Source organism: Lemur catta, chromosome 20 (assembly GCF_020740605.2).
Source record: "Lemur catta isolate mLemCat1 chromosome 20, mLemCat1.pri, whole genome shotgun sequence".
In the NCBI taxonomy this organism is placed as follows: Eukaryota; Metazoa; Chordata; class Mammalia; order Primates; family Lemuridae; genus Lemur; species Lemur catta.
The window spans coordinates 23,551,276-23,574,840 of record NC_059147.1 but is presented as its reverse complement, the minus strand read 5'-3'; the positions used below and the strand labels follow the sequence as shown (position 1 = coordinate 23,574,840).

Here is a 23,565-nt window from a genome sequence, read left to right as displayed (position 1 = left end):
CTTGACTACAGTGAGCACACACCCTTCCTGCCTAACTGCAATCTTGTATTGCCAGAGGGCAGGAAGGCTCTGACAGCGCTGGGCTTCCCTGACAGGATCCATGGACAGCTTGCTCACATTACATCTCCACTCCTTTGGGAAGCTTGGGCTCAGCAACCTCCTGTCCCTGCCTGGGCATGGCTTGCTGAGCTGTTCTCCTGCAGCTCCTGTTGGGCTTCTCTTTCCTGTCAACTATAGACAAATTCATCTTATATAAATCATAACCTAATTTTGTAGGTAAACAAACCAGTAAACATTCAGCCAGCAATTTTTTTTTTCCTTTGGATATAGGGTCTCACTCTGTCACCCAGGTAGAGGGCAGTGGCATCATAATAGCTCACTGCAACCTCAAACTCCTGGGTTCAAGCCATCCTCCTGCCTCAGCCTCCTAAGTAGCTGGGACTACAGGTGTGCACCACTATACCTGGCTAATTTTTCTATTTTTTGGAGAGATGGGGTCTTGCTCTTGCTCACATTGGTCTTGAACTCCTGGCCTCAAGCAATACTCCCACGTCAGCCTCCTAAAGTACTAGGATTAGAGGTGTGAGCCATCACACCCAGCCATGTTTTTTTTAATGCCTCCTGTATGCTAATCACTGTCCTAATCATTCTGGACATTCAAACCTGTGTTAGATCAGAGCCCTCCCTGCCTTCAGATTTCACAGTCCTATTGAGGAGACTAGAAATAACATGACAGAAGACTTAAGTAACAATTCAAGTAGCATATAATTAATTGATAGAGTAATTGTTTTGTGTAAGGTAATAGGAGCCATGTGTCTGTATAATGTAGTCAGAGATCCCTGGGTTAAGGACCTGGTGCCATGAGGGTGACCACCATCCTTCCTGGCCCCTGCTGTGATGGAGGACCTAAGGCTCTACTACTTATGTCTCCCTTGTTCTGAGGACTACCATAAGAGGTTATCTTTCATCTCTGGCCCAGTGGGGTGGGAAGGGTAAATGTTCCTTGAAGTAAGCAAGAACTTGAGTCTGGTTGTCAGTTTGGAGGATGTAAATTTTGGCCAAAAAATTATAGGTGGCTTACCTTTTGATATGTGACATTGGAGCTATTCATTGGACACCAGATTCTTGGGAGGGCAGATGGTGGCTCCAGATTAAATTTAGAAGTAGACCTAAGTCAACACTTCAGCAGAGGGTTGTGTCAAGGGGAATCAAGCCACTGTGGTCACTTGACTTCTTGCCATCCCTTGTGGCATGAATGCAGGCTGGAGAGATGAGGTGTGTCCAGAGAGCTCCGGAGGCTCTCAGTCTTCCTGAATTTTAGGGTCCACACAGATACCCTTTCCAATCTGTGCAGGAGGAAAGAGGGTTCTTTGGCAACAAGCTTGCTGTTTTCTAGTTATTGGTACGAGAAAATGGTGGACTTTGGGTCACATAAACAAAAAGGAGCAGGGATGACCAGGGGCTTCTGGAATCTTGTGTCTCAGCCCTTGGCAAAGCAGGGCTATCAGTCTTCTCTCTGTATGTCTGCTATAAGTAGAAGGAGGATATGAATGTGAGGGTCTTTGGTCTGTTCTTGCAGGTATGTGATCTCAGGGCCATGTTGGCAGGGCTGAGAAAGCCTGTGTCAATGGGGACCTGCCCAGGGCACTGGCCACTCAGGCCCTAAAGGAGTCAGTAGGACCTATTGTGACCATACAGTTCACTCCTTGTGTGCTTTCACTTTTTTTAGTGAGAATTCTTTTTTTTTTTTTTTTTTTGAGACAGAGTCTCACTCTGTTGCCTGGACTAGAGTGCCATGGCATCAGCCTAGCTCACAGCAACCTCAAACTCCTGGGCTTATGCAATCCTTCTGCCTCAGCCTCCCGAGTAGCTGAGACTACAGGCATGTGCCACCATGCCCGGCTAATTTTTTTCTATATATATTTTTAGCTGTCCAAATCACTTCTTTCTATTTTTAGTAGAGACGAGGTCTCACTCTTGCTCAGGCTGGTCTCGAACTCCTGACCTTGAGTGATCCTCCCAGAGTGCTAGGATTACAGGCGTGAGCCACCGCACCTGGCTAACATCACTTTTTTCATCTTAACTTTTTTATTCAATTTTGTGAGTCTGTGTTTACCCTTATGATCACGCCTCCAAAGGGAAAGTCCACTACAAGTCCTGGTGAGCCTGTACTAAGAGAAGGTGATTACAATGGAAATAAAAGAAAGAATTAAGCATTTGGAAAAAGGCCAGACACCATCATTCATTGGGAGAGCATTAGGCTTCAATTGCTCAAGTATCAGAACAATTATAAAGGATAAAGTGAGAATAATAGAACATGTGAAAGGCAGTGCTCCAATGAAAGCATTAATTATTACTAAACAGTGGATTAATTATTGAAATAGAAAGGTTATTGACTTGGTTAGAAAAATAAGTAACATTCCTATTAGCCTAGCATTGATGCAACAGTAGGTGAGTATTAACCCTTAATGTTCTTTTTTGAAATTTCTCTTATCTCCTATATACTTTTTGTATGAGTTTGTTTTTATGTTCTGTTTGTTTGAATTAAATGAGCAAGCACAATAGTTTCTGTAACTTATTACAGTACAGGGGCATTAGTTTTACAGTATTATACTGTATTATTATTACCAGATATGAGCCATTATAGTATTGTTATTATTATTATTACCATATATGTGCTGTTCATCAGGGATCTGAGTTACATACAAATCTGACCTGCAGATGTTCTCTCATCTGTAACTGAGGGACCACCTCTATATCTTCCTTTCTCCCATAGGGATTTTTTTCCCCTCCCTGCCCCCTCCCATATAGGTCTTTTTCCTGTTATTGGGGCTATATCTCTTATTGTCTTTCTTTTTCCTTGTGTTACTTTTCAATTAAGGATATAAGGTTTAGATCTGTGGTCTTTTTAGAGCTGGGAAAAAAGGCATAATCACTAAGCTCTCTGGTCGTGGAGGCATTGTAATTTTAGGTCAGCTCTTCCAAGACCTTGAGCCTGTGAGAAGTTTATCACAATTACCTAAAGTCTCTATTCAATGTCCTTCTTAGCTGGCCATGGTGGTACACGCCTGTAGTCCCAGCTGCCTGCGAGGCTCGGGGGAGGATGGCTTTGAACCCAGGTGTTCGAGTCCAGCCTGTGCAACATAGCAAGACTCTGTCCCTAAATATATATATCCTTCTTGCATTGTGCTATGCTAAACATTATGAAAGGTGAGTCATAAAGACTAGAAAGCAAAACTGAAGTGTGCAACACTGACACGGATTTGCAGGCAGAAGGATATATATATGGCATATTCTCAAACTTTTTAGACCCATCAGTAGTACTGTATTTTCTTCTGGCTTTCACAGGCATGAAATCATTGAAATGTCAGGCCTGCAAAGACCATGGAGAGAACGTCTAGTCCAACAGTTCTCAAGAGTGCTGTCCCTGCAGCAGCAGTATCAGCATCACTTGGGAACTTGTTAGAAATCTAAATTCTTAGGTCCCACTCCAGGCCTACTGAATTTCTGTGTTTGAACAAGCCTGGCAGGTGATTCTGATGCAAGCTAAATATTGAGAGCCACTGATCCATGTAACATCTCCATTTTCAATTAAAGAAACTGAGGCCCAGGAACATTAAGGTATGGTAGCTTGGTTACATCCCACTACATCTTAGTGCTGTAAGCAAAATTGCATTTTCCTCTCCTTGTTAGAGCATTCTGTTTTTACCTCTCTTCTAAGGCCATAGAGATTGTTGCTTGCCCTCATTCTTACTGGTTTTTCCTAAAATTAAGTATTGGACTTACCCTCCAGAGGTATGCTTTTCATACCACAATTCTTTCTGTGGCATCTTGTTTTCTACTTTGGTCTGACCTTTTTTTTCATCTTCTTCCACCTTCAATTTCATTCTTAAAGCTTTCCCATAAATTCATTAAAGGGGAGAGGGTGGGGCCCAGAAATATTTTATTCCTCAGTTCAGAAGTAGTTCAGGAAGCTGTATTTTAATGTCGGAAGTGCCCCAGTATCTTTCCCACAGCTGAATGTCTGTCACTTAAAGGTGGGTTTCTGTTCCCAGTTCTTGGTACTTCTGTGCTTAATAGAAAAACACTAAGGTTGCCAACCTTTCCTATGGGCTTTGAGATAACAAAAGATCACTCCTCAAGCTACCCGACCCACATAATTTAATCCCAGGAGGACCAGGCCCTTGGGAAGCCTTCCCTGACCCCCAGTCCAGGTCAGATCCTGCTACATCCTCACATTCTACCATTTATGTCATCTTCATTGCATTGATCACAAGTACAGTTCTACATTTATTTGTATGATAATTTGAACCCATGGACTAAACAGTAAGTTCTCTGAAGTTTGAGACCATGCCTGATGTTGTGCCCCCAGTGCTTGGCACAGGGCCTGGCACACTGGTCAAAGAGCCATTCACAAACTCTATCCGTGCAGCCCAGTCTGCTGGTGTGAGCCAGGGAGCTCACATGGCCCTACAACCCAGAAAAAGTGGAGATTGGGCTATGGGCAAGAGTGATAGAGTCTAGTGGCTTTCAAACTCATTTTTCTAGTAGTAGGACCTTTTTCATTTTAAAAAAAAATAGTAGACTCCCAGGATTTTTAAAAACATAAATGTACTTTTCTTGGGCTGCTTCTCCACCCTGCTGTTTGAAATCATTTATCTAGTCCCAGGCCTCTAGATGGGGAAACAGGGGTGTTCCTAGGCCCAGAGTTATGAACCTGGTCCTTGTGGTATGTTACTAGAGAACAAAGAAGTGGTCTGCAGCAGCCTTGGGGCAGCTTCCCTGGGCATTGTTCAAGGGGAAGGCACTCCTAGGTAATCTGGGGAGCGTGAACTAGAGAGAAGTTTGTAGCTTGAAATTGTTTACCCTACAGAAAATCTAAGCCACAAAGCACTCAGCAACCATCTCTCTCATTCCCTAGAGGCAAAAAGCAGTTTTCAGCTTCTCTAATCTCTCCTCTAACTTCCTAACAGGAAAGCTAGATAAACTTATATAAATGTGTCTTTCAAGGCAACCCAAAGACCCTGTGTAGCTGGCCTCCAGGAGCCTGTTTAACTCAAGATGGCCTTTAATTCTCACACTGATAATACTACTGGGTCCTAAGTTTAAAAGCTCTACTATTGTTTGAGCTCAAGAGGAGGGTCTCCCCCTCTTCCCTGATCTTTCCTGGCACAAAACAGAGATGGCTTATCCTAGTTTTATCACCCCCAAACTCCTGGCAGTCATAAAAGGCCCTTTCCTTTCAACCCTCCTCCTCTCTACCTCACACTGCAGTGTCCGCCCAACCCCAACAGTGAGTTGTTATGGCAGGAAGCTTCTGGATTGGCCAGACCTGCAGCTCTCAGATGGGGTGTTTATGTCTGAGAGCCTTATTTCCTCATTACCTCCCTCCCTGGTCAGCCATATGTGTTCAGCAGCCAAAGAGCAGGTTTCTCCCCCAGAATTGTGATTCTCCTGTCCCTAATCTGGAAATCCCACAAGTATGGGAACACATTGGAGACCCTCCAGAAGCAGTAGTGATAGCAGTCAGGGGCTATTCTCTTGCAGAGCCCCTTCTGCCAGGCCTCTGTACAAGGGCCTGGCCACCCTGCCCTGGGCGTGTGACACTTGGCTGGTTATTCTCCTGTTGTCCTACCAGCACCTGTTGTAAGGCTTCCGCTGTTATTTAGAGAAGAGGAGGAGACTGAAGAGTATCATAGGTTGAAGAATTTGAGTGATATCATAGACTACTGGTCCACATTGCCTGCCTTCTTGTTACAGCATTGAGGTTCACAATCCTAGTAGTTCAGGCCTGAGATGCCCACATGTACAAATGGCAGATACTCTTCGGTATTCTTCAGAGTCAAGGTGGCAAGGGTGGAAGTAGGACGTGAGGGGAGCTGGAAAGATTAACCAAAGGTACCAACTTACCTCCTGTGGACTTTGTGAGGATGTGAGCTTCCAAATAGCTGGGCTGGTCCTGGCTCTATGAGAAGCCTAATAAACAGTACATATAATAAGAAAGCTCATCTTTGTTCACATTGATTTTAAAACATCTTTTTCAGAAGTGAAATTTTTGAAATACTCAACATAGAAATTATTTGCCTGGAAAATGTAGCTTCTGTGTGAGTCTTAAAATTCAAATCACAATGCACCCTTTTTTATGACATCAGCTCAGTCCCTCCCATGGTGGTGCTAATAAAATGTACCATTGACAGAGCTGTGCTGGGCCAGACACTTTATATATACACTCTTTTGGTTAATTTAGTCTTCCGTTCTTCCCTGTAACTGTAAAATTCCATTTTATAGTAAACAGAAAGCCAGAGAGATTTAGAAATTCCCCAGGTCATTTAATAATGAAGTGAAAGAACCAGGATTTGAATACAGAAATTTCTGGCTCCAAAGCTTGAGTTCAGCACCAGTAATAAATGGTTCTTCCTGGGTCAGCTGTCCTGGGGCCCATTCATCATGTAGGATATCAGTCATTTGTATAGTTTTCTAATTTTTTTGTTGCAAGATTTATTGTCTGTGGTTACCATTGTTTCTGTGGAGCCTGTGTGAACACCATCCATCGCAGCCCATCAGGACAAGCTGCACCCTACAGTAAGCCATCGGAAATGATCTGTGTCCCAACCATTGCCCCATCTGAAAACACTAAGAAAACATTCAGGGAACTGGGGGAAATGAGCACCAGGGTTATTGGAGATGTGCATACCTAAAGAAGGCACAGTCTGACTTCCAGGCCCCTCCAACTAGGACGCACTGTGGAGTGCCAGAGTGGAGCCTGGGTGGCCCTGGAGTAGGAGTCTGGTGCTCACATTACTCAGGATGGTCTTCAACCAGAAGACTAAGCACACAAGTTAGTCCAGACCAAGACTGTGTCCTGACCATGTTCATGAGGCTCAGCCCTGCCTTGTCTGTCTTCCATTGTTTAGTGGTCATTGTTTCTCCCCAAACACCAGGGCCTCCTGCACAGCAGCTCTCATCTTGTACATTCAGTGGCTAGAGCAGAATAAGCAGAAGTAGCCAAAGAAAGCAAAAAGAAAATTTTGGATGGGCGCACAGATCATGCATCAAGGCCTAAGGGGTGAGCCATTGTAAGGACTTTTTATTCTGAATGAGATGAGGAGCCATTAGAGGGTTTTTTGAGGTTTGTTTTTGTTTTGTTTATTTTGAGACAGGGTCTCACTCTGTTGCCCAGGCTGGCGTGCAGTGTCATGATCACAGCTCACTGTAGTATCAAACTTGTGGGCTCAAGTGATCCTCCTGCTTCAGCCTCCCAAATAGCTGGGACTACAGGTACACACCACCATACCTGGCTTATTTTTTTTTTTTTTTTAGAGGCGGGGTCTTGCTGTGTTGCTCAGGCTGGTCTCAAACTTCTGACTTCAAGCGATCCTCTCACTTTGGCCTCCCAAAGTGCTGGGATTATAGGCGTGAGCTACTGTGCTTGGCCCCCATCTTAAGTTTTAACAGAATTACCCTGGCTGCTGTTGTGAAGAGACTTAGGCAGGCCGGGCGCGGTGGCTCACGCCTGTAATCCTAGCACTCTGGGAGGCCGAGGCGGGTGGATCGCTCGAGGTCAGGAGTTCGAGACCAGCCTGAGCAAGAGTGAGACCCCGTCTCTACTAAAAATAGAAAGAAATTATCTGGCCAACTAAAAATATATATAGAAAAAAAAAAATTAGCCGGGCATGGTGGCGCATGCCTGTAGTCCCAGCTACTCGGGAGGCTGAGGCAGTAGGATTGCTTAAGCCCAGGAGTTTGAGGTTGCTGTGAGCTAGGCTGACGCCATGGCACTCACTCTAGCCAGGGCAACAAAGTGACACTCTGTCTCAAAAAAAAAAAAAAAAAAAAGAGACTTAGGCAGGCAAGGAAAGAAGCAGGGAGACCAATTAAGTGACCATTGCTATGATCCAGGCAAAAAACAGTGGTGACTTGGATAGAAGGTGGCAGCTGGTTAGATTCGGGATATACTTTGAAGACTAAGCCAACAGGATTTACTAAGATTGAAAGTAGGATATGAAAGCTGACTCCAGTGATTCTGGCTTGAGAAACTGACAGCAGAGTTGGCATTGAGTGAGATGGGGAAGACCTGAGGGAGGGGAGTATCAAGAGCTCAATTTTGCATTCCACCCCCAAACTTCCCCTCTACTTTAAATGTCTTTGTGAGTGATGCTCAATTTTGGATTCTACCCCCAAACTTCCCCTCTACCTTAAATGTCTTTGTGAGTGATACTACCAACCACCTATCCAATTTCCCACATTGCTTTTAGGCTCCATGTAATTCCTCCAGTCCCATTTCCTGGTGTACACGCAGGATTTTAGGAATCCTAACTTGGCCCTCTGCTGCCTCAGTGCCTTTGCACATGCAGTTCCCTCTGTCTGGATGCCCTTTCCCCCTTATGTCCTTTAAGATGTCACTCCTCTGTGAAGTTTTCCCCAATCTTGCCATCTTCAGTGGGAGTTTCTCTGCACTCCCACCAAACCTTGAACTTGTTCCTTCAGGAAGTCTGTGACTTCTTGAAAGAACTAGGGTAGTGGGGTTTGAGTCACCCACCATGGGCATTGTCTGTAGAATGAGTACTGGAATAGCTGGGTGTCTTCACCCTTCCCCATCTTCCTATAACTTTTAAATTTCAGTATGTGTCTATTCCATACTGCTTCTCGGGCTTTCTAAGTTTTCTTTTGAAGGTATTAACATAGGATTTCCTTCTCCTTGAACCACCCTCAAGCTTACACAGGAGTACCGCAGGTGTTGGTGTCTTGTGGCTGCTCATACTCTCATAAGCTTTCATCTTGAAACATGGAGCTGTATTAATCTCTTCAATTTCCTTATATGGAAGCTGCTTAGTCTTCTAGCTCACTCTCTTTGATCTTTGTCTGGTTTTGTTTTGCTCTCTTTTAATGCACGCGTGCTGTGATGTAGCCAGAATGGGAATGAGGACAGAAAGGTTATTTTCACTCCTCCTACTAGAGCTGAGCATTTTCTGGCCTTTTGACTATTCTAATTCGTTGGACCAGTGTTTTCAGAGAACAATCTGCAGGGAGTCTTAGAGCCCTGTCTGGAGTTATGACTCAAGAGTGCAAAGCCCATCCCCTATATGGATTAGATTCTCTTGCCCCAAGCTGATGGTCTAACAAATCCATGATGGTATAGAGACATGTCCATGAAGCATGTCTGCCTCTCCAGCTTGCCTGTATTAGTCAGGGTTCTCCAGAGAAATAGAACCAATCGGATGTTTAGAAAGAGTGAGTGAGAGATTTATTTTAAGAAATTGGCTCATGTGATATGAGGGCTGGCAGGTCCAAGATGCTCAGGGCAGGCCTTCATGCTAGAAATTCCCCCTTGGAACTTTTGAGATTTCCTGTTGTGTCTTATTCTTAGGTATCGGGAAGAATGTAGTTTGCGAGAAGGCAGCAACGTCAGTGGATGCCTTCCGGATGGTGACAGCCTCGCGCTACTACCCACAGTTGATGAGCCTGGTGGGGAACGTGCTGCGCTTCCTGCCTGCCTTTGTGCGCATGAAGCAGCTGATCGCAGAGCACTACGTGGGAGCAGTGATGATCTGCGATGCCCGCATCTACTCAGGCAGCCTCCTAAGCCCCAGCTACGGCTGGATCTGTGACGAGCTCATGGGCGGTGGGGGCCTGCACACCATGGGCACCTACATCGTGGACCTGCTGACCCACCTGACCGGCCGGAGAGCTGAGAAGGTGCATGGGCTGCTTAAGACCTTCGTGAGACAGAACGCTGCCATCCGTGGCATCCGACATGTCACCAGTGATGACTTCTGTTTCTTCCAGATGCTCATGGGTGGGGGTGTGTGTAGCACAGTGACACTCAACTTCAACATGCCAGGCGCCTTTGTGCATGAGGTCATGGTGGTGGGTTCTGCAGGACGCCTTGTTGCCCGGGGAGCTGACCTTTATGGACAGAAGAACTCTGCCACACAAGAAGAGCTGCTACTGAGGGACTCGCTGGCAGTGGGTGCAGGGCTGCCTGAACAGGGGCCCCAGGACGTCCCACTGCTCTACCTGAAAGGCATGGTCTATATGGTGCAGGCCTTGCGCCAGTCCTTCCAGGGGCAGGGGGACCGCCGCACCTGGGACCGCACCCCTGTGTCCATGGCTGCCTCGTTCGAAGATGGGCTGTACATGCAGAGTGTGGTGGATGCCATCAAGAGGTCTAGCCGGTCTGGGGAGTGGGAGACTGTGGAGGTGCTGACAGAGGAGCCTGACACCAACCAGAACCTGTGTGAGGCGCTTCAGCGTAATAACCTCTGAGCCTGCACCTGGGCTCCCTGCCACAGGGCAAAGGGACCAGGGAGGGGAGCAGGAGCTGTTACGTGATGGAGGGGCTTGGCTGTAGCAAAACAGTGTCTTTCATTTAATGAGTCGGCTGGGGCTGGGTGAAGCCAAAGCTGGCCCTGGGAGAGCACCCGCTCCAGCGGCTCATTTACTCCTCAGACTTGCAGGGTGGTGAGCGTTCCTGTCACCACGGTTCAGAGGGCCAGCACAGTTATGCTAGTGAGCAAGGCCAGTAAAAGCTCAACTTGTGGGCTCATCAGCCTGATTTGTGATCCTAACAGGATGATAAGAAAGCACAACAGGAGCCAGCTGGGCTGATCCTGAGGCCTGAGGAGAAATGACAAGAAGCCTTGCATGTGTCCATGCCCTTCCTGGGCTGGGGCATCTCAGGAATGGTGAGGGCACCAAGTCATCCCTCAGGGATCCTCACCTGCCCTCCCATGTGACCAGGCCCTCCAGCCTCCAGGCTGACCCTTCTCTGATGGGGAGCAGAGGGGTTTCTTTATTCGGTAAGCTCACAGGGGCTTTTGACCTAGGGAAGAGGGCCCCTGATTTGGCAAAGAGGCGGCAAGGGAGAGCTTTAGAACATCTGATAAATGCTAATAAATAAATCAGAACATATGACATCATGGCATGTGGTTTTTGTTTGGTGGGTTGGGTTTCTTTAATAATGAAAGGCTTGTTTATTGCTGTAGATCGTTGTTTTTCTCTTTCCTGCTGCTGCCCGCCCTCCTCTCCGAGCTTCTTCCCTCACGGCCAAATCCCAGGAGGCCTCCAGAGAAAAGTATTTCTCAGAGAACAGGACTCAAGACTTCCCCGTAGGCTGCTGCTGGGCCTGCTGTTTCAGCAGGCAGTGGGAGAGCTGGCAGCCTCCCTGGGCTGGAGGCCAGGAGGCTTCTGTTCCTAAAACCCTGGTGTTGGCTCCAGGACAGCTGTCAGGGGGTGGGGGGACGAGCATGAGGAGGAAGGGCTCCATGCATTGCTCCTGGGAGCAGGTTTGGCTGAATACTACCTGACCCAGACAGCCAGTCAACAACAGTGCTTTTTATCAGTTCTGCTACCCAGGGATAGCCTTTTAACCATGTCAGTCAGAGGTGGAGGGGGGCGGTTGAGAAATGACACGTCCTCTCCTTTGTTTCCTTTGCCAGCCTGCCAGCATTGTTAAACCTGGACCAAACTCTCTTCCTTTCTCCAACCTTCCTCCCTTCCCTGCCCTGGCTCTTTGCCAGAAATGCCCAGGGAGGGCTTCCTCTTCCTCTTGGAGCCCCTTACAGAAGTCACCAGGCCTGTTTTCCTGTATGTCCTGGTTTCAAACATTGTCCTTGTGAGATAAAGTAACAAGGGTTAATGTCGGAGTGTGCTTGTTGCATGCTGGGCCCCCCAGGTAAACGCTTCATGTATATTATTTCATTTAATCTCCAAACCATTCTGTGAAGGTACTACTGTGATTTTTTTCAACTCCCCCTTCATAGAATGAAGGTACTACTATTAATATTTCCATTATTTAGATCAGAAAACTGAGACACAGAAGCAAAGTTACTTAACTCCTGTAAGTGATGGAGCCAGGAGCCTGCCTGGTCAGGACCTTGTGACTAACTACAGAGCCTGACCCTGAACTATGCTTTTTCCCAGCACTTGTGAATCTTCAGACTCTTGAGTGCCGGACATCACCCCTCTTTGCAACAGGAATCTCAACCTGGCCTGAACTAGGAGGTGAACTACAGAGAGCACCCACCAACCAATCAGGACACTTGACAGTTAAAGAAGAGGCTGCCCCTTTGTCCCTGGGACAGTCAGCTCAGCTCCAGGTCAGTCCTTCATGTGTTATGAGAATGTCGGTATCCCTCCTAAATTTGGGAATTGATCAGGAAAGCACAAGCCTTGTTCAGATGCTCCTACATAAGAAAGGGCCATGTTGCTGACCCAGAGTGGCACTTAGGTTTTAGAGGACTTTGCTGTTAACAAAGACGGATTCCCAGAAGTGTTGGGGCAGATTGCAGTGGACTTAGAGCCATTTTTATGAGGGCCCCAGGTTCTCTGAGGGCACCCCCTGCAGAGCCTAGATCCATGGCAAAAGGTATGTATCACCCCCTATCCCTCAGACATCTTTACCATCATGTCTCTTGGGCATCAGAGCTGGTTGGTCCCACATCAGGAATGGGGAGGAGAGAGGTGCCCTGATGCCTGTGGCCGAAGCCAGAAGAGTTCTGGTCCCTAGGGATAACTGAACCTGCAACTTGGTCCCAGGATTGTCCTGCAGCTCCCCCTCCTGGAGGGAGGCAGCAGCATCTCCCAGGACCTGTTTCCCAAATCTCGGGGTGCTACCAACTCTTCTTGGGGTCAAAGTAAAGTTTTTCCAGGCCAGTGAAAATGCAGTTAGCTTCTGCCCTGGGATACAGCAACCTGAAGAAAACTTCCAAAATGCCTGTTGCTTATTCTCTAGCCTCCAGCCAAATCTAGGCCTTGTTCTCACCTAGCCAGTGGCAACTGCTTTCTCACCTCCTTGTCCCCAGTGTCCCCATTCCCCATCTGCCCTTCACACTGCTGCCCCAGCAACCTCTCCAAAATGTCAGGCCAAGATCCCTCCCTTTCTACACGCCTCATCACCCCAGACTTGCCCCACCTGGCCTGATGGCCATGCCTTCTGCTTCAGCCACACTGAGGCTGCCCTGCCTGGGGCTGCCATCTTCTACACCAGCAGGGCTTCATCCCTGACATGTGCTCTGCCTAGAAGGCACCAGCTTCTCCAGGAGTCAGCTGGAGGCCTGCCTGGTCACCACTTCTCCCCTAGGTGAAGTGGCAGCCACTTCTACCTCCCGTGGTCCCACCGCCTTGGTCCTTGGTCTCACATGTCTCCTTAAATTGTGCTGCCTCAGCATTTCCCCCTTAGAGTGAGCTTGTAGGAGCAGTAGTGACTTGTTCCTTCCTGCGGCTTCCATTACCCACTCTGCTTAGACAAGCCCATCCGGTAATAGGCCTCAGGATCTGTAGACCAGTTATTTCTGCATGGCCCCTGTGGACAGTATCACCTGGGGTGGTCAAATCACTACCCAGGGAAGTTTGTAGGCAGAAAGAGGAATATATGTCCTCATCCTATGTTTGCCACGGGGCCATTGAGCATCCAAATGACTCTTGAAAGGAGGGAGCAGCCTGAGACTATGCCCATTTTCATCCTACTGCTGCCACCTGGACCTGCCCATCCCACTCCCTCCAGTGACCTTGCCAGGCCACTATTCCAGGGGCCCCACAAATGATTGTGGACTTTGGATGGCCTCAGCCTTTCAAATTCTGACCTGTCCCTCCCGTAGCTTCCTCCACCCCTCACTTTGGTTTCCTTACTTTGGTGCCTTTTATAGGGGCTTTCAGGTGGATGTGATACAATGATGTGCCCTTGGGGAGTTTGCAGTCTAGTCCCAAAGATGGTTCTAGCCCACGTGACAGTAGCATGTAGGTGCTACAATTCAGGGCAAGAATGGGTGTTGCCTGGCTCAGCAGCAAGCAGGGTATCCTGACTTTTCAAGGGCATGTGTGTACTAGCCAGGTGGAGGGGTGAGAGAATAGAGGCATTTTAGGCAAGGGAAGCCCCATGTGCAGAGAGTCAGGGTAAGAAAAGGTATAGCTTGGTCGGGTGCAGTGGCTCACATCTGTAATCCTAGCACTTTGGGAGGCCAAGGCAGGAGGATACCTTGAGGCTAGGAGTTCGAGACCAGCCTGGGCAACATAACAAGACCCCTGCCCTTACAAAATGGAAATTAAAAAATTAGCTGGGCGTGGTGGCACACATCTGTAATCCCAGCTACTTAGGAGGCTGAGGCAGGAGAATCCCTTGAGCCCAGGAGTTCAAGGCTACAATGAGCTATGATCACACCACTGCAGTCCAGCCTGGGCAATAGAGCAAGACTTTGTCTCTAAAAAAGAAAAGGCATGGCTGGTTGGTCAGGAAATTACAGGAAGCTGCTGAAAAGTTCTAAGTCAGCTAGGGCAAGAGGAACAGAGTATCAGAGGGGGAGTGACACCATCAGGGGTTCAGGTGTGTATGTATAGCAGGGCCACAGGATGGATTGGTGGGCTGGGGACCATAGGCAGGGAGAAAAGTGGGTTAGGGTTAGGGTTAGGGGTTAGGGTTAGGGAGCCTGGAGATGACAGTGGTCCAGGCAAGGGTGCTGACTGGGACACAGAGGTTCTTGGCCTGAGAGGGTAGACTCATTGGCCTTGATGCCTGATTAGCTTTTAGGAATCAGGGAGCAAAGAATAGGTTGGGTCTGGGGTAACACTCCAGATTCTTATTGAACAATTATGTAGATAAGATACAGGAGGAAAAGCAGGTCAGAAGCAGGGGAAATTATCCACTGAATTTGGAATTCCCTATGTTTGAGGTGTCTGAGGCATACACAGGAGGCAGCAGGATGTGAGGGTTTCCCAAGCCTGGCCGGCTCTCCCAGACTCCTGAGGGCTGGCAGCAGCAATCCTCCAATGGCTTGGCCACTGGGCTCCAGGGAATACATTCACCACTACCACCACCCCCTGCCTGCCAGGAAAAAGTCACTGATGCCCTGTTACCAGGGGCTACTCCATGAACAAAGTCTGGCAATGAATGGAAAACATTCCAAAGCTGTCACTCTTGGGACAGGCAAATGAACTCTACCACCTCAGAGGGGGATCCCAAGTGTTGGTCCTCTCGAGATCAGACCAAATGCAGGGCTCCTCCCTGGGAGAGAGGGAGGAGGACCAAACACCTGCTTCCCATGACCTGACATTCTTTCTTTTCTCTGCCCACAAGTTCTTCCTTCTCACCTCCCAGATTCATCTGGAAGCCTTTAAATACACAGAACCAGGCCCCACCCCTGCCCCACCCCCACTGCTGATTCACTTAGGTCTGAGGTGGTGCCCAGGAATCTGTAATTTGTCAAGGTCCTGGTGATCCAGATGACCAATCAGCCTTCAACTCCTGCACTGGTGAGTCCACCTTTCTTCCCAGCCTCTTTCCCAATTCAGGCATCATATTTGAGGAATCACAAAGCTTAGAAAAGGAAAAATGTTTATTTCCAATGAGCCCAAGGTCCCAAGCAGGGGCAGGGGCCTAATTCACCCCCTTCCACCTGAGGACCTAGGTTCATAGATGGCTGCCCTGGTTCAGGCTTGGGAGGGGAGCCATCAGTGGGGCGGGACAGTCACTTGTACTGAGGAGAGAGGGGAGGGACAAGTGGAGCAGCACAGACACTCAGCATCTTGTCGATGTCCACCTGGGTTGACTTATCCACCTCGGCTTTGAGGCGGCCACTCACCCCAAGGCTGGACAAAGCCCCAGGCTCCTCTCCAGCCTCCTCTCCTAGGGGAGCCAGAGCATGGGTGGGGGGCACTAATGTACTGGGGCAGGGCAAAGCGAGGCCTGAGCCCAGCTCACCTGCCATGGGCAACAAGTCCTGCAGTTGCTCCACACCTGCTTCCTCGGGAACCAGAACCAGCTCCGACTCAGCCTCCACCTCTACCTCAGCCTCCCTGTCCCCTTCCCCTGCCTGGTTCAGCTCAGGGTTGCAATAGTTGATGTACTGGTACAGGGGCCGCAGGCGCTGAGCCTTTCCTGCAAGGACCAGGGCAGAGCAGGTGCTGGAGCACTGGGTTGTGCCATGTTGGGCTCAGCAGGCAGTAGGAGAAGGGAAGGCCCCTGTCACTCACGTTCCAGGCCCAAGGTCTCCAAGGGTGCAGACACTGTGCTGGCCACAGCTGGGAGCACGGGAGCCCCCAGACTCTTGCGCTTTTTGGCTTTTTTGTGCTGTTTGGCAGATGGTGAGGGTTCACTCTGGCTGCCCTCTGGCTCCTCCTTCTGCAGTGGCAGCCCGGGTGGCAGCTCAGCTTCGGTCCTAGGATGGGCATGGTGGCTAGGCCCTGGAAGGCTGAAGGACCAGAGCCAGGGACAAGAGGCCTGAGGAACCAGCCTTCAGCCCCTGGCTCCTATGCCCTGAGCCCAGGGGATAGCCCTGCCTGCCCACCATCGTATGGCTAGATATCTGTCCCCTTCCTAGTCAGTGATGAGGGGCCAAGCCCAACAGCAGCCCAGAGGTCATGTGAGCTCAGTCCTCTATAAGACCTTGAGGCTCCATCTCTCTTGGTGCTCCCTACGCAGCTCTTGAGGAACAGAAGGGGTGGAGATTGATGGTAGTGGCAGGGGACAAGAATCTGCCCTGCAGGAGTGCAGGATTTAGGCATCCTACTGCCCTGTGAGCCCCACCCCCGCCTGTAACTCCTTCCCTCTGAAAGCCCCCTTACTTGACTGGTTTCCTCTTGGGACCATGGCTGGGCCTCACATGGGAGGCCATAGGCCTGGGGCCTCTCTCCTCTAGTGCCACCACCTCTGGCTTGAGCCTCTCTTCCTCCAGTGTGAGTCTCTCCTGGAGCTCTGGCTCTGAGGCTGCTCCTGTTGGACACTTGTCCTCACCCTGGGTCTGGCAGGCTTCATGGGCTGGCACCAGGCACTGGTCTCCCATCAGTGGACACTAGAGGTGACATATAGGTAACTGGTCACCATGGCCAGGCAAAGGATATAAGGATCAATCATTGGACGCCCATTAGACATCAAACACCAGATAAAGGGCACCAGACCACACCCCTCCCGCCTGTAGAGGCCGGCCTGGCAGTTAGAATTCGGCCCCCTAGAGTACCGCGGACAAGTGTTTGAAGGCTTGACAGTCTGACGGTCACCTCAGAGGTCTGAGCGTGGCCACCGGGCGCCTCTGCGAGCTGTACCGGCCCCACAGCCTCCTGGGCCCCTGGCTGCCTCTCGGCCCCTGCTGAGGCCATGGCAGCGCGGAGTCAGTGCATCTTCGACGGCTGCTTGGGGGGCAGGGTGGGTCCCGAGGGGCTGGACCCGTGGCCTCCCGCGCTGACCGGGAGACTGGCTGGGAGGGAAAGTGATGGTCCAGCCGGGAAGAGAGGCTGGTGGCCGTGCGTCAACCCTCAGCTGAACTACAACCCCCAGAAGCCTTTGCGCCAGGGTTATCAACCCCTGACCTCCGGACGGAAGCCAGTGTTGCCTGGCAACAACAACTCCCGTCGTTGGCGCCAAAGCTGTTCAAGTGAGCCCCTGCCCGAGCGTTGCGGGGGAGGGGCCGCGAGCGGGAAGGGAAGCGGGCTGGGGTCGGAGGAGGCGAGTGCAGGCTGTGCCCCGAGGGCAGGAGGGGACCGGGAATGGAAGGCACGGTCTGGGTCCGGGTCCAGGGAGGAGGCGTGGGGCAGGGGGAGGGGTTCCGGGGTAGGAGGTGCGCCGCCTGCCAGGTCTCGGTGCACCGCTATAGGGCGCGACATGTGCGAGGGCCCGTCCCGCATCTCGGGGCCCATCCCCCCAGACCCTACGCTCTGCCCTGACTACTACCGGCGGCCGGCCTCAGGTGAGTTGGGGGGTGCTGCGGTGGTGTGAGGTTGGGGTATCGGCCCCCACTCCATCCCTGAGCGCCACACTCCGCCCGGCCCCGCAGCCCAAGGGCGCCTTGAGGGAAACGCGCTCAAGCTGGACCTGCTGACCTCAGACCGGGACCTGGACGCCATCCCACCCCGTGGCCCGCGCATTGGTCCCGGAGCCCGAGAGATCCTGGAGCACGGCCAGCGTGGCGTTGTGGGCGTGCTGTTGCAACTCGGGGACATCTCCCTAGGTCCGGGGCCTTCTCTCAAGAGTAAGTCCCTGGGACAAGGAGCAGCAAAGCAGTTGGAGGTCAAAAGCTGAGATCAAAGCAGCTATTCCTTCTTCCCTGACCTGGGCACAGGCTTTGTCGGAGTCTCAGTTTCCCCAACTGTAAAAGGAGGAGAAAATATACTACTTCCTCGCAGGAGTGGACTAAATGAAGTCCCCGCCAAGCACTTGCTCTGCTTCATGCATTTATGTGTCAGTGAAACGTTTATTGGGCGCCTATTGTGTGCCAGGCCCATAGGTGCTAGGAAAACTGGGTTGAAGACAAGTATGGGCATCATCCGGTCAATATGGGAAACAATAAACAAGTAAAGAGATGAGTGTAATATACGAGATAATGAATGATCTACTTTAAAATGTAGAAAATAATCAGAAGATATTTACTATGTAAGGAAGGGAACAAAGTGATGAGGTAGAGTGTGTGTTAGGGTCTAACTTAGATGGAGGTATCCAGGAGCTCTTTCTGCAGAGGGCAGGGTGTGGGCCTGTGTGTGAACTGGTGTAAATTGGATTGCATGATCCATATGCAGGGCAGAGCCTGGCAGCATCTTTTCCCCAGGGAAAGGCCCTAAGGACCATGAGAAGGAGAACCTGAGGCGGATCAGGGAGATCCAGAGGCGCTTCAGAGAGCAGGAGCGAAGTCGCGAGCAGGGGCAGCCTAGGCCCCTGAAGGCTTTGTGGCGCTCACCTAAATACGACAAGGTGGAGTCCCAGGTCAAGGCCCAGCTCCAGGTACCTGCCTTGGGGAGCCAGAAATATTGTCTATCTTGTTGGCCAACAGGCAGTTATACCATGATTTGGGTTATGGGGAGGGAGGAACATCACAGAGGACTAAGAGACACCTGGCTCTGCTGCAGGGTAGGGCTAAGGGGCCACTTTAGAACTGGTGACGGCTGGGTTGATCATGAACGGCAAGTAGGAATTAGTCAAGGGAAGAGTGGAAGAGAACATTCTGTAGAGATAGGCCCTCACAGGTAGAAGTCCTGAGACTAGTGAGAATGTAGGCAGTGGGGATGTTAGGTACAGTTCACTGTGAGGGGAGAAGAGCACGAGGTTAAGCCAGGAAGTCAGCTGGACCACCTAAAGGGTCACATAAGCCACTTTTCAACCTTTATTAGTTGAAATAAAGGATAGTGGGAAGGGCAGGGTGGGTACTGGGGGAGGGTTCTGTCTTGGGTAGATAGTGGCACCATTCCTTTATCCAGGACTCAGGAGGAGCAAGAGTGAGAAAAGATGAGGGCACGTGTGGATGTGTTGAGGCAGAAGCATTTGTGGGTCTGCAGGGGGTGGTAGTGTCCAGGAAATGGATGGATATTTGGGTCTGGATCTCAGGAGTGAGATCCAGGAGTTACTGATGATCAGGTTGAGGACAGTGAGACCAGGCAAGTGTAACCCCCTGGATATGAAGGCTTGGAGGCCAGCTGTCAGGAAACTTGGGGGGGTAGAGCTACAGCCAGGAAGCTTGGCTGGACCAGGACTGAGGTAGAGGAGGTAGTTTTCTTAAAGATGTGAGAGACTCACACGTGTTTATGTGCTGATGAGAAGTATTCCTTCAAGAGAGAAGAGCTGGTGGGATAGGGATAGAAAGGTCCAGAGGGACGGCTTGAGCCTAGGAATTGGAAGTTGTAGTGAGCTATGATGATGCCACTGCACTCTAGCCCCGGCAACAGAGCAAGACCCTGTCTCAAAATAAAGAAAGAAAAAGAAAAGAAAGGTCCTGAGGGACAGGAGAGCCAGAGACATTGTCTTGTGGCTTGAGACCCTGACTTCAGCCTGACTTCTCTCTCTGCTGTGCCCTACCCTCCAGAAACCTGGCCCTGCCTCTGGGACAGAGTCTACCCACTTTCTGCGGGCCCACTCCCCTTGTGGACCTGGGCTGCCACCGCCCCGTGTCCCTGGTTCCCAGCTAACCCCACCAGGTCCTAAAGCTAAGGTGAGAGGATGTGTGGGGACAGGGATCCTGGTGGGCAGGGGTGCAGGAGCACAACAGAGTGCTGTCTGCTCCCTATCGTGTTTGCCATGTCCTGCAGGGGCCAGGCCCGGGTGTGGACTTCATTAGTCGCAATGTCCAAGCTGCCAGAAAGGCCCCCCGGCGGCATTCCCGCTCGCTGCAGGTCCTTGCACAGGTGCTAGAGCAGCAACGGCAAGCCCAGGAGCACTACAATGCCACACAGAAGGGCCACGTGCCCCGCTAGTAGGTGCCGCTACCCAAACCCAGGGTGAGGGGCACCTGTGGAGGGTGGGAACCAACCTCTGCCCTGGGGTCATCAACCCTGAGCGTGTGCATCCACAGCTTGTTGGAGCGCAAGGATATGTGGCGACAGGAGGCTGAGGCCCGCCAGCGTAGCCAGCCAGACCCTACCATGCCCCCTGGCCACACTCGCATGCCTGAGAACGAGCGACTGGAGATGCTGAGCAATCTGCTCCAGAGTGAGTACTTAGACAAGGGGGCTGGCTGGGGAGCCCACTGGGGACCACTCACCCCTGCCAAGTACTCACTGTTCCTGGGCCCCCTGTAGGCCAGAGCCAGCTGCTGCGTGAGCTGATACTGCTGCCTGCTGGGGCAGACTCGCTGAGAGCCCAGGGCCACCGTGCTGAGCTGGACAGGAAGCTGATGCAGGTAGAAGAGGCCATCAAGATCTTTTCCCGACCCAAAGTCTTTGTGAAGATGGATGCCTGAGCCCTTTTGTGGGGGTAGTGGCAGGGAGGTCCATGAGGAGGATCACCACATGACTGCAAAGGGCAGGGTCAGGCCATATCACAGAGCAGAGGTCCAAAGACAGGAGGAGTGTGGTGGGCAATATCCCCAGAGCACTCTTCCCAGCCACCAGTGGCTGCAGAAGGGCCATCCCAGCCTTTTAATGCTTTTGTCAAAATTAAACCTTTTGTACACAGTGGGGTTTGTTTCCATAAGAGCTTTTCTTACCCTAGAAATGCCACATCCAGCGGCCCTCCTGCTTTTTGACTGCAGGAAGCTCTCCCCATTATCATTCTTTTTTTTTTCTTTCTTTTTTTTTTCTTTTTGAGACAGAGTCTGACTCTGTTGCCCAGGCTAGAGTGCTGTGGCATCAGCCTAGCTCACAGCAACCTCAAACTCCTGGGCTTAAGCAATCCTCCTGCCTCAGCCTCCCGAGTAGTTACGATTACAGGCATGCGCCACCATGCCCAGCTAATGTTTTCTATATATATTTTTTAGTTGTCCATATAATTGCTTTCTATTTTTAGTAGAGATGGGTGTCTCACTCATGCTCAGGCTGGTCTCGAACTCCTGACCTCGAGCGATCCTCCCGCCTTGGCCTCCCAGAGTGCTAGGATTACAGGCATGAGCCACCGTGCCTGGCCCCATTATCATTCTTGCCTCATGTCCAGAACAGAAGGCAAGCTTGTAGGGTCGGAGGAGGCTGGGATTTGGACACAGAAATACCATCACTTGCATTTATAGAAAACCTTTAATGTTCCCCTTGCTGAGTAAGCCTAGTGGGCAAGCTAAAAACTCCCACTGTGAAGTCCCTGCCATGTCCCAGCAGCCTGGAGTGGCAAGGGGCTGCATCCTTGCCTCTCAGAGGCTGAAACCACCACCATCTCCTCGCATGCCACTCCCCCAGCCAGAATGGGCCTGCTCCTGGTCATCCAGGGAGGGAAGAGAGCTGCGGGCACCAGGAGGTAGGCAGCCAGGGTGCAGGTCCCAGTGTGGGGGTCCCTGAGACAGCCCATTGGAACAGGGAGGATGGCGGTTCTCAATGACCAGATCACTGCTGTCTTCATCGCTGTCAGGCTCAGCAGGCCCAGGCCCTGCAGAGGGACGCCTTGTGCGACGCTCAGATGCCCCACGCACCACGTTATTGCGCTGGTTGGCAGGCTTGACAGTGACAATGAGGTTATGGCTGTTGGCCACCATCATGTCCGTCACTTGGTCCAGGGTCTTCCCAGCCACCTCAATGCCATTGACCTCAAGGATCTCATCACTGACTGCCAGCAGCCCTGTACTCTCAGCCAGGCCCCCACGTACCAGGCGGGATATGAAGATGCCTGGAACCCGCTCCAGGCCCTGGGGAGCCACACGCACACTCATGCCATCTCTGATGTAGAAGCCCAAGGGGCGGTCTGAACCATGCTTGTGCAGCCGCACCCGTCGATGGGTCTCAGGCAGTAGGTCCACATCTATGACTGAGGAAACCTGGCGGAAATCTTGGGGCAGGCTGATTAGTAGGGGTGGCCGGGTGCGCAGCGGTGCTACTGGCCGCAGCAGGAGCCCCTTCTTGCGCCGCTGCAGAGAGTTGGAGGCAAAAGCCAGGCCGCTGGAGTCAGCTTCTGCTGCAGGAGAGGGGAGGTGCTGAGATCAGAGACCCTGCTCTCCCACTTGGGCCCTTTACAGGGGGCACTGTAGCTATTTTCTACCACTTGGAGGTCAGGCCAAGGGCAGGGACTGCAGAGGGTGAAGGTTGGGCACCGTGCACATAGACTAACCCTTGTAGACCTGCCCCATCACCTTACCCCACAGAGGCTGCCCACTGTATCCCATCCTTCTCACCCCGCTTCTGCACCAGTAGGCGCAGTGGCGGGGGCCCGCTGGCCAGGGCCCGGTGCAGGCTGTCGTCGTTGGTGAGGGGCAGCAGGTCACCGTGAGCATCCGTATACCCAAGTAGCACGTCCAGGCCTGAGATCTGGTGCACGGCACGCAGCAACCGCGAGAACTCCTGGAAGCCGCTCACTGAAGCGCGGGGCAACGCGAAGCGTCGGAACTCAGCGTCAAACTGGAAGCCAGGGGTGGGGGGAGAGAAGGGGTCAGGACAGAGCCTGCATCCTTTTCTCACCACAGGTCGGAGGCTGGCAGGGGTGGGAAAAAAGGGCTACTACAAAAGCTTAAGCCTTAAGCCTAGACCTCAGCTCCAGTACAAGGGAAGGTCTTCTCCCCGCCTTCCAGGTACCCAGGCCCCAGAGGGACTCTGGAGGTCAGCAGTGGAAGGAAGGAGGATGGATGGATGGAGGAAAGCAAGCAGAAGAGGAGAATAGGACGCGAAGGACGGAGGAAAGAGGTGGTGGAGACCAAGGAGCCGGGAAGGGGAGAAAGGGAATTGGGAGTGCCGGGGCCGGAGGGGCCCTTACTTTGCTCTTCACCTCGACGATGGTCTCGGGACTGCGCGCTGGGGTCCTCTGCGGCCTGGCCATGGCGGGGCCTGGCGGGCCGGGGACGGTGCCCCAGGCGGCCCGCCGAGGCGCAGGTGCACAGCCCGGCCGGCCAGCCGGCGCCGCCCCGCCCCCCCATCCGGACCATGACGTCAAGCGGGCAGCGACGTACAGCGGAACACGGAGTCCACGTTTCCTAGGAAACGGAGGCGGGGGTGGAGAAGAGCCTTCCTCAGCTCTGACGTCATTACGCTATGATCCGCGCTTCCCCGGAGTCTGGGGGAGGGGGGCTCGGCCAATCCGAAGGAAGAGTGAGGGAAGTAACATTTATCGGGCGCTGGGTACTGTTTTTTTCCACTGGCCTGGCAAGACCGCGCATTTTGTCGATAAGGAAACGGAGTCATAATAAATGTGTGCTGAAGCCCTCGGGGTCACACGGCGCTTAAGCGACTTGGAGCCAACTCGCT

General features: G+C 51.4%; 4 protein-coding genes across 14 annotated transcripts in view; 2 read left to right on the top strand and 2 right to left on the bottom strand.

Annotated features, from left to right (window-relative positions):
- Positions 1-13,992, top strand: part of GFOD2 (glucose-fructose oxidoreductase domain containing 2) — a 43,892-nt gene extending 29,900 nt beyond the window's left edge. For 2 of the 4 annotated variants that reach the window (XM_045533529.1, XM_045533530.1), the window contains exon 3: positions 9,368-10,918. In XM_045533529.1, the coding sequence (XP_045389485.1) occupies positions 9,368-10,266 (899 nt within the window). In that variant the 3' untranslated portion in view covers positions 10,267-10,918. Of the gene's footprint in view, positions 1-9,367; positions 10,919-11,922 lie in introns of those variants that run through there. The other 2 variants (XR_006730428.1, XM_045533531.1) reach the window with 2 other exon arrangements.
- A 1,318-nt stretch (positions 13,993-15,310) lies between these two features.
- On the bottom strand, positions 15,311-17,235 carry C20H16orf86 (chromosome 20 C16orf86 homolog). Its single transcript, XM_045533538.1, has 4 exons — positions 16,990-17,235; positions 16,558-16,784; positions 15,967-16,184; positions 15,311-15,871 (listed from the first exon to the last, which is right to left on the bottom strand). The coding sequence occupies exons 1-4, from the start codon at positions 17,086-17,088 to the stop codon at positions 15,462-15,464; spliced, it is 954 nt and encodes a 317-aa protein (XP_045389494.1). The 5' UTR covers positions 17,089-17,235; the 3' UTR covers positions 15,311-15,461.
- On the top strand, positions 16,030-22,986 carry ENKD1 (enkurin domain containing 1). 4 transcript variants are annotated; one of them, XR_006730427.1, is made up of 9 exons: positions 16,030-17,675; positions 17,763-17,957; positions 18,531-18,703; positions 19,779-19,904; positions 20,002-20,165; positions 20,265-20,401; positions 20,491-20,591; positions 22,519-22,790; positions 22,896-22,979. XR_006730427.1 is itself a non-coding variant. In XM_045533526.1 (8 exons), exons 1-8 carry the CDS (start codon positions 17,087-17,089, stop codon positions 22,519-22,521), a joined length of 1,488 nt encoding a protein of 495 aa, XP_045389482.1. In that variant the 5' UTR covers positions 16,030-17,086; the 3' UTR covers positions 22,522-22,986. The 4 variants fall into 4 exon arrangements, 3 of the variants coding, with proteins under 3 accessions (XP_045389482.1, XP_045389481.1, XP_045389483.1); XM_045533526.1 differs by having other exon boundaries at positions 22,519-22,986; XM_045533525.1 differs by lacking the exons at positions 22,519-22,790; positions 22,896-22,979 and having other exon boundaries at positions 20,491-20,866.
- PARD6A (par-6 family cell polarity regulator alpha) lies at positions 21,406-23,229 on the bottom strand. Of its 5 annotated transcripts, none has more exons than XM_045533534.1 (3): positions 23,078-23,229; positions 22,503-22,725; positions 21,406-22,282 (listed from the first exon to the last, which is right to left on the bottom strand). In XM_045533534.1, the coding sequence occupies exons 1-3, from the start codon at positions 23,138-23,140 to the stop codon at positions 21,531-21,533; spliced, it is 1,038 nt and encodes a 345-aa protein (XP_045389490.1). In that variant the 5' UTR covers positions 23,141-23,229; the 3' UTR covers positions 21,406-21,530. The 5 variants fall into 5 exon arrangements, with proteins under 5 accessions (XP_045389490.1, XP_045389489.1, XP_045389491.1 ...); XM_045533533.1 differs by having other exon boundaries at positions 21,406-22,285; positions 23,078-23,221; XM_045533535.1 differs by having other exon boundaries at positions 21,406-22,285; positions 23,090-23,212.
- Between the last annotated feature and the right edge of the window lie 336 nt (positions 23,230-23,565).